Here is a 12470-nt window from a genome sequence, read left to right on the forward strand (position 1 = left end):
ATCCTCTGACCTCTGTCTTCCATTCTCCTTAGAGGCAGTGCTTTTAATTATTTGTGTATTCTTCCTAACACATGCAATATGTTTTCATTTTACTCTGAAATTGGATGGTAAGTAGTTTTAACCAGCTCTATGTCCTAGTTCCTTCTTTCTTACATCCTTCTTTGGTCACCATTGAGAACTGAGAAGCAGTATAGTAAAGAAAATTGAGAGCACAGCTCCTGGCGCCTCACTGCCAAGGATTAAGACCTGACTGTCTCTCACCTGTTAGTTAACTAACCAAGGACAAGTCCTGTAACTCTCTGTCACAGTTTTTCCATGAGTAAATGGGAAAATAATAGTATTTCCCTTAGAATAGTTGTAAGAATTAGGTGAGTTAATTTTCTGAGCACTTTAGACAGGGTGAGTGTCAACAAAATGTATAATTCTTTTGTATGGCATTTGGTTTTACATTTTCATTTCCTAGTTAGTGATCAAGGTCCATCTTGATCTGAGTTAACATTTTGATCTAAGTAAACATTTACTCAGTTTAGTATATACTTACTATATATTAATCAAAACTTCTTTTCTGTAAGCTGTTTAGAAAATCTAAACCTCAGTGAATTTTGGTTTGTGTGATCAGTCTTTCCTGGTCTCCCCAAAATGAGATACAGTTTTTTTAGAAACATAAAATATGTGTTTACAGAGTATAGATTGTCTCTCCCTCATCTTGCCGCCAAAATTATAAGTACTTTTGAATAACTGTAATATGCTAAATGTCTGTACATGAGTTATGTACCTTCAAGGAATTTTTTAAATTGTCATTCATTTTTATTTCAGCATTTGTTTCAAAGTTAGTAATTAAATTAACAAAACATTTCCTCCTCCATATACAGAATTACCTCACTCTCCTGGATGATGAGGATCACAGATTGGAATATTTGAAAATCCAGGATGAGCAGCACCTGGTAATTGAAGGTACAAGATGGAAGCATACATCTGTATTAGATTTTTAGGGGAAGAAAGAAAGGTTTAATTACTCACTGATAATCTCCTTCATGGGCATTCCCAGATGGTGCAGTGGTAAAGAATCCACCTGCCAAGGCAGGAGATGCAGGTTCAATCCCTGGGTCGGGAAGATGCCCTGGAGCGGGAAATGGCAACCTGCTCCTACTTTGTTCTTGCCTGGAAAATTCCATGATGTTGCAAAGAGTCGAAGACGACTGAGCGACTGAGCATGACAAACCTACTTTATAGTTTTTTCCAACTGGTATTTGATCACTGTATTCTTCACAGTAAAGAAAACCCATTAAACCTTTATGTAATCCTTTTGTAATGGAATACTATTTAGATTGTTTTAAGAGGAAAAACATGTCTACATTCATTATCTGGCAAGGGTGGAAACAGTTGTAAAAACAAGTGAATTCAGTTATAAGTTTATAGTTTATTAAAATTTTCAAGCTGCCTCCTTGAGTTTGAATGAGGAGATTAACATTCTTGCATTGTTAGTGATGCAGGCTTTTCATTAGTCCTCAACACTGATCAAGAGAGCTTAGCTCAAGTAAGCATACATTTACACACTGGCATGTACAAATCATTGAAAATTTAGTGTGTCTTTTCTCAAGATTCATGAAACATTCCTAGCTGCCTTTGTATTAAAATGAATACTCTGGCAGCTTCACAACTTAAGAAAGAATTGTTAAAAAAGAAAGAAGAAAGAATTGTGATAGTTCCAGTGTTTTAGGCTTAAGAATTTTAACTCCTTCTATTGAAGGTTGAGTATAATTTTACTTCAAGTATGCAATTGAGGATTTAGTTTACTAATTAATTCTAATCACTGACTGTAAAGCCCCCTATCTAAAGAATTGGAATGGTTTCAGAGCCAATTACCAAAAAAAATTTTTTTTCAGTTTCTGGTTTAGAAATAAGTTTTTGTTTTTAAACAGAACACTTGAGTGGGTGTGATTTGATTGGATAAGAGATTAACACATTATTATCTTTCTAGTTCGCAACAAAGATATGAGTTGGCCTGAAGAAATGTCCTTTATAGCAAACAGTAGTAAAATAGACAGACACAAGGGTAAGTTTCTACTGTATTTATTTTTAAACAGATGATCTTAAAATTATTATTTTATGTTTTCTTCTTTCAACTGTTGAAGTGTTAACAAATTGTAGCTTTCCAGCTCAATAGTGATTAGGTCCCCTCTTATTTTTCTTTTTCCTGAAGCATCACATTTCTTTCTAACCTTGCAATTAAATTATTTATTCATTTTAAAAGATAACAATTCTAGGAGAGAATTGTTTGAACTCTAAAAAACCGTCAAAGCAATTGAAGAGAATCATTGCTACTTCCAGAGCACAGATGAGCATAGATCCAGTAGATTATCATGATTGCTGGTGAGGCTCCATGAAAAACTCCTACTTTAACAGTTCAGGACCCAACAGAAAATTATTATCTCCATTTAACCGATTAGAAAAATTATAAAAATCATTGCATTGAATACAAATAACTGTTTGGTCTGTGACATCTTGCTGCAGCTAGGCTTCTGTTCTCATATTGTTTGTTCCAGTTCCGACAGAAAAGGGGGCCACAGGTCTGAGTAACCTGGGAAATACATGCTTCATGAATTCAAGCATCCAGTGTGTTAGTAACACACAGCCACTGACACAGTATTTTATCTCAGGGAGACATCTTTATGAACTCAACAGGTAATCTTCCTTGAGTCATTGGCTCTTAACTTTCGTAATTTTGATATGAACCCAATGTTACCTAAATCTGTTCTTTATTCACCCTGAGGGAGAAAATTCTTCATGCCCTGTTAAGCATGAAGTAAGCTTCCCTAGTGGCTCAGTGGTAAAGAATCCGCCTGCCAGTGCAGGAGACATGGGTTCAATCCCTGGGTCAGGAAGATCCCCTGGAAAAGGAAATGGCAACCCACTCCTGTATTCTTGCCTGAGAATTTCATGGCAGAGGAGCCTGGTGGGCTATAATCCATGGGGTTGCAAAGAGTCAGACATGACTGAAGCAACTAAAGGACAAGGACCAAATGTTGCTTCTCTAGTTTTGAAAATGTATTTTGATGTGAGAAAACAGATACTAGGCATTTCTGTGTTCACATGATTGCGATTTATAAGAATCATTAAACAATACATTTTCCTCTCAAAACTTGTAGGACAAATCCCATTGGTATGAAGGGGCATATGGCTAAATGCTATGGGGATTTAGTACAGGAGCTTTGGAGTGGAACGCAGAAGAATGTCGCCCCATTAAAGCTTCGGGTAAGCATGTTAGAATAATATAAAGGTATTAAGTCTTAAGCAGCTGTTTAATTTTCTTTGTTTTTTATATTTATCTTTTAATTTTAGCTTAATGTTTTTGGGTCTTTCATAGACATAAACTTTTACTTGTTCAAATATAAGCAAAATACTCTTATAGACATAGTAGATGGAAAAAGTTCAGAAGTACAGTCTAAATTTGGAAATTTCATTCATTTTACTAACTTATCAGGTATTTTACTTGTATATGTATACAAGTAAATATAGTGTGTGTGTGTATGTGTGTGTATATATATATATATATATATAGTAAACTTTTCTTTTTTTGACCTTCACTATTATCAGTATTCTAACTGCAAGGTAGCCCTGAGTCTAATTAATGATACTCAGTACATTTCCCTGGTGGTCCAGTGGTTTATTAGATTCCTTGCTTCCAATGCAAGGGGCCTGGGTTTGATCCCTGGTCAAGGAACTAGATCCCACATGTCGCAATGAAGATTGGTCTGTGTGCTCTAGCTAAGACCTGGTGAAGCCAAATAAATAAATAATTTTTTTAAAGGCAAGGCGAAAGCTTTTTAGGTTAAAAATTACTAATTATAGTAACTAAAAATTTGGCTACTTATCACTTACCAGCCACTATCTGATTACTTTATGTGTATTAACTCATTTAATCTTCTAAATGGCCCCATAATATAAAGCAGTGTTATGATCCCCATTTTATGGCTCAGGAAACTAAGGCTGATAGCAGTTACGTAGCCTATCCAAGGTTGAAAGCTAGTTAGTAAGTCCTCACAGTTGAATACTGGGCTATTCTGCCTCTAATAATAAAAGTTAGGATACAACAACACCAGAAAAGTTAATTGTAAAAGAAAACAGGGAATCTTCCAATGTGACCACATGCTATTTTAATATTTCCGTCTTGTATCTTAAATAGCATCTATGTACCTAAAGAACTGTTTGCCTATACTGATACTAAACCAGGACATGGGACTAGCCATAATACTTTTTTTAGTGGGCTGGGGGAGCATCATTTGATACAAAGATTAGAAAAATTTCCTGATTATCCAAAATATGTTTGCTGAAATAGACTAAGTACTATATTGTTTGGGCTTCCCTGGTAGCTCAGCTGGTAAAGAATCCATGTGCAGTGCAGGGGACCCCAGTTCGATTCCTGGGTTGGAAAGATCTGCTAGAGAAGGGATAGGCTACCCACTCCAGTATTCTTGGGCTTCCTTGGTGGCTCACCAGGTAAAGAATCTGCATGCAGTTTGGTAGACCTGGATTCAATCCCTGGGTTGGGAAGATCCCCTGGAGAAGGGAATGGCTGCCCACTCCAGTATTCTGGCCTGGAGAATCCCGTGGACTGTATAGTTTACTTATTCTCATGTCTCTGATTGAATTATGGGTATGGTCATTCTCAATTTTGGGGGCTAGCAAATAATGAGTTTGATTCCTTTTACATTTATAGTGGACCATAGCAAAATATGCTCCCAGGTTTAATGGGTTCCAACAACAAGACTCCCAAGAACTTCTGGCTTTTCTCTTGGATGGTCTGCATGAAGATCTCAACCGAGTCCATGAGAAGCCATATGTGGAACTAAAGGATAGTGATGGCAGACCAGACTGGGAAGTAGCTGCAGAGGTTTGTCACTTTTGAGTTTCTAATGTAAGCACAGATAAAATATTCTCGCCCCAAATAAGTTTTATGCAACTTAAATGCTGACTAAAGTGTTCTGTGATCAGAATTTTACTGTGAAAATGAAGGAATTTTATAATTCTCTGCTTATTTCTTGTTCCATAATCCTAAAACAAAGTATCCTTAATGAACATAGAAAAATGTTTCCTTTTCACATCACATATTTTGGGGAGAGGATGTAGGAATAATTATTCAGTAGAACTTTAGGAGTCCCCATAATTGCTGAAGTAATGTGTATAGTGACTAATAAGCATATTTTATGTGCCTTTAATGGACAAAGAACTCACCATTGTTACCATGGTAAAAAGAAAGAAAAGAAAGTAGGATTTTTCATCTGAATTTAGTATTTTATATATTGAGCAAAAAAGAAACACATTCTAAGGAATTTCCTGGCAGTCCAGTGGCAGAGTCCACTCTCTCATTGCAGGGGGCCCAGGTTGGATCCCTGCTTAGGGAACTAAGATCCGAGTGCTGCATGGTGTGGCCAAAAAAAAAAGAATTACATTCTATTCAGTCACTGGCTTTCTTTACTTTCTCAGCAGGCAGTATAGTTAAAATTACATACCTGACTTGTAAATCTGTAGACAGAAAGCTTATCTTTGAAGGAAAAATTAAGGATTATAATCTTGACATTAAATCTAATACATTTAACCATTGCCTTGAATTTTTGGAGAAAAGCTTATCTTTTGAATTTGGAGGGGATAAAAAAGTTCTCTAATCTTTTTTCTTGCTAGGCCTGGGATAATCATCTAAGGAGAAATAGATCAATTGTTGTGGATTTGTTCCATGGGCAGCTAAGGTCCCAAGTCAAATGCAAGACATGTGGGCATATAAGTGTCCGATTTGACCCTTTCAATTTTTTGTCTTTGCCACTACCAATGGACAGTTACATGCACTTAGAAATAACAGGTAGGTCACAAAGTTCTGAAACATTATTTAATTCCTTTGTCTATTACCTGGTATTCAGTCAGCTTGAATTGGTAAGTTTAGTCATTTGCTTATAGTGAGTTCTCATAGAGATTGGTAGTCAGCATGTTACAGTTTTTTAAAAATTTTATTGGAGTATAATTGATTTACAGTGTTGTGTAATGATAACAAGTCTGGTTTCAGGCATGATTTGAGGTTTGAAAGACTTGAACATGCCTCCACTTTTGTGCTCATTGAGTTCTCTTAATTTTAAATGTGCCAGAAGTTCTCTTGAAAAATCTTGCAAAGCCACTCACACTTCTTTATTGGGTAAACATACAAAAATAATGATTTCACTTAATATTATTTTAAACACTATCTGCTGTAGTGTGTACATATAAAATAAAAATTCTAGACAAATGTTTACTAGTTGCAAGTCTCACACAGGTTGAAGCTTTCAGTAAAACCTGAATTTTACTAATAAAAATCTTTTCTCTTTACTAGTTATTAAGCTGGATGGTACTACCCCTGTACGATATGGACTAAGACTGAATATGGATGAAAAGTACACAGGTTTAAAAAAACAGCTGAGCGATCTCTGTGGACTTAAATCAGAACAAATCCTTCTTGCCGAAGTACATGGTTCCAACATAAAGGTGATATTAACTATTCTCTCTGGGAAACCCTTGATTCCTTCAAAAATCACGATTTTCTCAATTAATTATTGTGTTAAGTGACCAAGGGAGATAATAAAACACAACGAAAACTGGAAAAAAAATTGTAACGCTTTTCATTCTAGAAGAAACTAAAAGAGTTGTCCACCAAACTAAAAGAGTAAAATGATGGTGATATTTTTAAAGAAGAGAAACATGGAAGCCCAGAGCTACCTATATGGAGCGATCTTCCTATGTCAGTACAGTCTAAATTTACCCCAAGGACCGCCAGTGCTTTGTTTTACATCTCTTATGTGTTACTACTTTTCCTAGAATTCTTTAAGTATTTTATGTATTTATGAATGTGTGTTCTTAGTACTTATTTATAAATATATATACCTGGCTTTAAACACACTAAGAGGGTAAAAACAAAGTGATGCAAATCACTTCTTCCTCCATACCAGCTAGAGAGAGAAGCAATTCAATAAATAAGTTGCCCTAAATTGAGTTCCTGCCATTGGTATTATTTATATTCATCTTCAGGATTTTTAAACAAACTCCTGCCTCCTTAACATTTTTTTTCATATGAAATGCAGAGATGAGATCTTTGGGGATTTGGGGTTTAGATTTTTGAAATGAAGGGCAAAATTTAAGTCAGTTATACACATCATACTTCCTTCCTATGAAAGGGGATAATGGTTCCTCCAATAAGGTTAGTTTTCATTCAGTTTATCAAACCTGCATCTTTTAGTTATTTTAGAAAATTTATTCAGACATCTTGTTTGCTTTACTGGTAAAAGAATCTAAGACATTTGCTTCAAATATATCAGAGATGATTCTCCATTTTATCTGAAACATCTCCCTCTTCTCCTCTTGCTTCTTTTTCTGTAGAATTTTCCTCAGGACAACCAGAAAGTACGGCTCTCAGTGAGTGGATTTTTGTGTGCATTTGAAATTCCCATCCCTGGATCTCCAGTTTCAGCTTCTAGTCCAGTACAGACAGGTAAGAGAGAACTAGAGCTATTTCTCATGATTTTAGCTTTGAATAATAGTCTAAGGGTTGTCATTCTTTTTTGGCTTTTGTTTAGGCTAAAAATATTAGAGAAAAAGATTTACAGCAGAAGAATTTTGACACCTGTAGGAAACCGTAGTGATCATCTTAAATTCTTCATTTTATTGATGAGGAACCTAAAATTCAGAGAACCTAAGTTGGATAGGTAGTTCTTAGCTAAATCTACCACTGGAATTCAGATCTTTTAACTCTCTTATCTAATACTAACATGGCAACAGATGGTATGAGAGAAATGTGCTTTAGAAAACAGAATAGTGAATTTGACTAAAATATAAATTTGTTTATACTCTGATATTTATATGGTCATTCATATAATTTAATATGGTCATCCAGTTAGTCTTCTTGGCCATCGTCTCTTCATTGTTGATAATTAGATTTCCCAGCTATCGAAGGCTTCAGAGAGAAGGGGGCTCCTCTCATTAGTGCTCAGTAGATAGTACTGATGGTGGGTTTTATTGCTTTTTTGTTTATATCATTTATATCACTGTCCTATAGAACTCTCTGCAATGATGAAAACTTTCTTTAATCTTTGCCATCCGATAGAGTATCTAATAGTCACAACTGTTTAGCATTTGAACTGTGGCTAGTAAAACTAAGAAAATGCATTTGTAATTTAAAAAGCAACCTCTTTCATCAGTTATAACAAATGTTTCATTCTGGTGGGGGAGAGTGCTAATGGGGGAGACTGTGCTTGTGTGGGGGCAGGGAGCAGATGGGAGTTCTCTGCAGGTGTTTTTAAAAATAAAATGTAAAATATCTGGCTAGAGACTACATGGAGAAATGAATTTTTTGAGGATAAGAGAAAGAAAAGCAGAACTATTTTCATGCCACAACATAGGACTGATAAAGATTGTTGTAAAACTTCCACTTATTCTTTCTAGCAGTTACTCTTGTTTAGTCATTTAATCAAAAGTATTAGTAATAAAAGTAAATTATAAAATGAAAATCTTCCAGTTAATCTAGAATTATTTGACCTATGATTACTTCTGGTCCTATGTTAAAAGAGATTGTCAGTGGTCTGGGTCCAAGCAATGTTTGAGAAAAGAGCAAAGATAAAGAGCAAAGGACAAACTTATGATGCTGTGCTTACCTTTGAATTTGTAGATTTCTCCTCCTCCCCATCTACAAACGGAATGTTCACCCTGACCACCAACGGTGACCTGCCTCGACCAATATTCATTCCCAATGGAATGCCAAACACTGTTGTGCCATGTGGAACTGAGAAAAACTTCACAAATGGAATGGTGAATGGTCATATGCCATCTCTTCCTGACAGTTCCTTTACAGGCTACATCATTGCAGTCCACCGGAAAATGGTTAGTTTAATGTTAGGCCAATTACTTTCCGTCTTGCCAGTGCTATTTATGAAACAGCAGTTTCTGCCTTGGCAACATCTTCAATGTGTGCACTTTCAATGTGTTGTGTATGCTGTTCTAAGTGATTACAGCCAGGATCTAGTATCACATCTGACAGCCTACATAGGAAATGATATTCCTCACTCACATTAAGCAGCAACAAGACAGCTGGTGCATCAGAATACTGTTGTCTCTAGAAAGTTTGTGACTCCTATATGTTCATGTCAGCGTGTACATCTTCGTTATCATATAAGTGTGGATGCCTTAGATAAAGTTTTGTTTGTTTTGGAGGGAGAAACAAGAAGATTCCTAGGCAAGACAAGTTGTTTCCTGGGACTGCTATAGCAAATTGGCACAAACTTGGTGGCTTAAAACAACAGAAATTAATTCTTTCACAGTTCTGAAGACCGGAAGTCTGAAATCAAGGCATCAACATGGTTGTGCCCCTCCACAGGTTTTAGGAGAGAATCCTTTTTGCCTCTTCCAACTTGTAAATACCTGAAAATAAACTTTAAAAAATATATACAAGATACCTATGTAGAAAACAATAAAATATTATTGCTAGAAATTAAAAAAGACTCAGTTTGAAGAAATAGACTATGTCCATGGGATGGCAACCCACTCAAGTAGTCTTGCCTGGAGAATCCCATGGACAGAGGAGCCTGGAGGGCTACAGTCCATAGGGTCACAAAGAGTTGGACATGCCTGAAGCAACAGAGCATGCAGTCATGGATTAGAAGACTCAATATTTCAAAACTAACAATTCTCCACAAACAGATCTATAGATTCAAAACACAGTCCTAATAAAAATGCAAACTCTGTGTGTTATACTTGTGTGTGTATAACTTCATAAGCTGATTCTAATATATGGAAGTGCAAAGCACTAAAATAACCAAAGCAGTCTTGAAGAACAAAGAATGAGGAATTGAACTATCAGATATCATGATTTTATTAAGCAATGATATTTGAGACATTGTGATATTGGTATGAGAAAGGCAAATAGACCAATGAAATAAAATAGCCCCCAAACAGGTTCACACATGTTTGGGCACTTGATTTATAACAAAGATGGCATTACAGAGCAATAAAAGACAACTCATTTGGTAAATGGTGCTGGGATAATTGGGTATCCATATGAAACTTGACATACCTACATCTCACCACATAAAAATCAGTTGCAGGTGGACTGTAGAGTTAAATATGAAGGCAAAATAAAGGTGAATATGTTCATGGCCTTAGTTTAGGGGGGGAAACTTCTTCAGTAGGACACAGAAAGCACTAAATATAAGAGGAAAGATTGTTAAATTGGACATCATTAAAACTAAGAACTTCAGTTTCATCAGAAGACATCACTAAAAGAATTAAAGGCAAGCCATGGAGTAGAAGATGTTTGTAACTCATATTACCAACAAGAGCTCTCATACACTGCTGATGAGTGCACATTAATACAGCTACTTGGAAAACTAAGTTTTCTAACTGAAGATAAATAATTCCACCATTCTATTTTGTGTTTTTTAAAATGTCCATTAGTAGTAGAAAGGGTAAGGCAGTTGAGTTGTAGTCATAGAATGTTATGCAGCATTGAGAATGAGTGAATTAATACTTATTCCCAACATAAATGAATCTCATAAAAATAATGCAAGAAAGAAGTCAGAAACAAAAAGAAATGAAATAATATATTTATAAATAAAATGTTAGAGGGGCCCCAGGCCTTTCTGCCTGGGACTCTGCGCCTGCGCCCGCCCGGCCACTGCCTGCTCTCCCAGCGCGGCCGAGGTCCAGGCTGCAGCACGCCGCCTGGGTATTTGGGCGATCCATGGGCTGCGTCGAGGAGCAGCGCAACGAGCTAGAGGCTCTGGAGTCCATCTACCCTGACTCCTTCACAGTATTATCAGAAAATCCACCCAGCTTCACCATTACTGTGACATCTGAGGCTGGAGAAAATGATGAAACTGTCCAGACAACCCTCAAGTTTACATACAGTGAAAAATACCCAGATAAAGCTCCCCTTTATGAAATATTCGCCCAGTTAAATCTAGAAGATAATGATGTAGCAGACATTTTAAAATTATTAGCATTACAGGCAGAAGAAAACCTTGGTATGGTGATGATCTTCACCTTAGTGACAGCTGTGCAAGAAAAATTAAATGAAATAGTAGATCAAATAAAAACTAGAAGAGAAGAAGAAACAGAAAAAGAAGCAGAAGAAGCTGAAAAGCAATTATTCCATGGTACTCCTGTTACAATTGAGAATTTCTTAAATTGGAAGGCCAAGTTTGATGCAGAACTCTTGGAAATTAAAAAGAAACGGATGAAGGAAGAAGAGCAAGCAGGAAAAAATAAATTAAGTGGGAGACAACTATTTGAAACAGATCATAATCTCGATACATCTGATATCCAGTTCTTGGAAGATGCTGGAAACAACATGGAGGTAGATGAGTCTTTGTTCCAGGAAATGGATGACTTGGAGCTGGAGGACGATGACGATGATCCAGACTACAATCCTGCTGACCGGGAGAGTGACTTGACCGACTGATGGACTCTTCCCGTCTGCAGAGAGGCTTGACTGCCACAGCATCTGTGGCTATGCTGAGAGGGTGTTGATTTTCCTTTCTTTTTCCTAAGAAAAGAATAATTTTCAGGAGAATATACTTCTGATGGCTTTCATCATTGAACTTAATAAATTGATCTTAAAATTTCAAATATTAAAAAAAATAAAATGTTAGAGACAGGGAAGATGAAATTTATGAAATAATTTATGAAATTATTCATAGGGTATAAAACAAAGAAAAGCAAAGATATAATTACCATAAAATTCAGAAAAACTGTTACCTTTAGGAGGAAGCTCGAGGAAGGCTTTGGAGTGCTGACCGAATTGCTTCTTGACCTGATCAGTGATTACACAGCTAATTACTTTGTGATAATTCTTTGAAATGTACATTTTCCCTTTGAATTAGTAGCTCCCAAGTTAAAGTGATTTTTCTGACCATGTAGATGATGCTCTATGGATCATTTTCTAGACAGGGTTGTTTGAGTAAACATCCTAGAGAATTAAGGGATATATTTGTGTCTTAGAATTTTGTTTAAGTGCAGCTTAAATCTTGTTTAAGCACAGTCCCATCAGCTAAGATCATTGGGGTGATTCGTGCATTTCCCCATTTCTTTAAACAAAGCATTATCAGATTAAATATTACGAGCTCTGATGTATTTTTTAAAAATCTTTCTTACAAAACAGCTCCCTTCATCTATCATGTATGTTATATAAAGTGGTTGGTAAGTGCTTAAGCATTATATACAGGGCTTTTTGTAATTATTGGACCATAAAGTCTGCTCTAAATTTTTACCTTTTAACCAGTTCCCTGTTTCCAGTTTACTTCATAATCTAGTAGCTGCTTTGGGGAGTGCCTAAAATCTATGTGAGAGTTGGACTGTGAAGAAAGCTGAGCACTGAAGAACTGATGCTTTTGAACTGTGGTGTTGGAGAAGACTTTTGAGAGTCCCTTGGACTGCAAGGAGATCCAACCAGTCCATTCTAA

General features: G+C 36.1%; 2 protein-coding genes across 7 annotated transcripts in view; both read left to right on the forward strand.

Annotated features, from left to right (window-relative positions):
* The window catches only part of USP32 (ubiquitin specific peptidase 32), a 198682-nt gene that overhangs the window by 166782 nt on the left and 19430 nt on the right, over window positions 1-12470 (forward strand). For all 6 annotated transcript variants that reach the window (XM_060395174.1, XM_060395175.1, XM_060395176.1 and 3 more), the window contains 9 exons: window positions 873-954; window positions 1982-2056; window positions 2547-2685; window positions 3150-3255; window positions 4721-4894; window positions 5683-5857; window positions 6359-6510; window positions 7399-7510; window positions 8684-8895. In XM_060395174.1, coding sequence (XP_060251157.1) covers window positions 873-954; window positions 1982-2056; window positions 2547-2685; window positions 3150-3255; window positions 4721-4894; window positions 5683-5857; window positions 6359-6510; window positions 7399-7510; window positions 8684-8895 — 1227 coding nt within the window. The remainder of the gene's footprint in view (window positions 1-872; window positions 955-1981; window positions 2057-2546; window positions 2686-3149; window positions 3256-4720; window positions 4895-5682; window positions 5858-6358; window positions 6511-7398; window positions 7511-8683; window positions 8896-12470) is intronic.
* On the forward strand, window positions 10642-11717 carry LOC105616451 (RWD domain-containing protein 1-like). The gene has a single exon (XM_042255353.2). The coding sequence runs from the start codon at window positions 10751-10753 to the stop codon at window positions 11468-11470; it is 720 nt and encodes a 239-aa protein (XP_042111287.1). The 5' UTR covers window positions 10642-10750; the 3' UTR covers window positions 11471-11717.

This window comes from Ovis aries, chromosome 11 (assembly GCF_016772045.2).
Source record: "Ovis aries strain OAR_USU_Benz2616 breed Rambouillet chromosome 11, ARS-UI_Ramb_v3.0, whole genome shotgun sequence".
Taxonomy (NCBI): domain Eukaryota; kingdom Metazoa; phylum Chordata; class Mammalia; order Artiodactyla; family Bovidae; genus Ovis; species Ovis aries.

What these genes read in the sequence shown, in the direction of transcription:
- LOC105616451 (XM_042255353.2), top strand. Translation starts at nt 10,751, where the DNA reads ATGGGCTGCGTCGAGGAGCAGCGCAACGAGCTAGAGGCTCTGGAGTCC.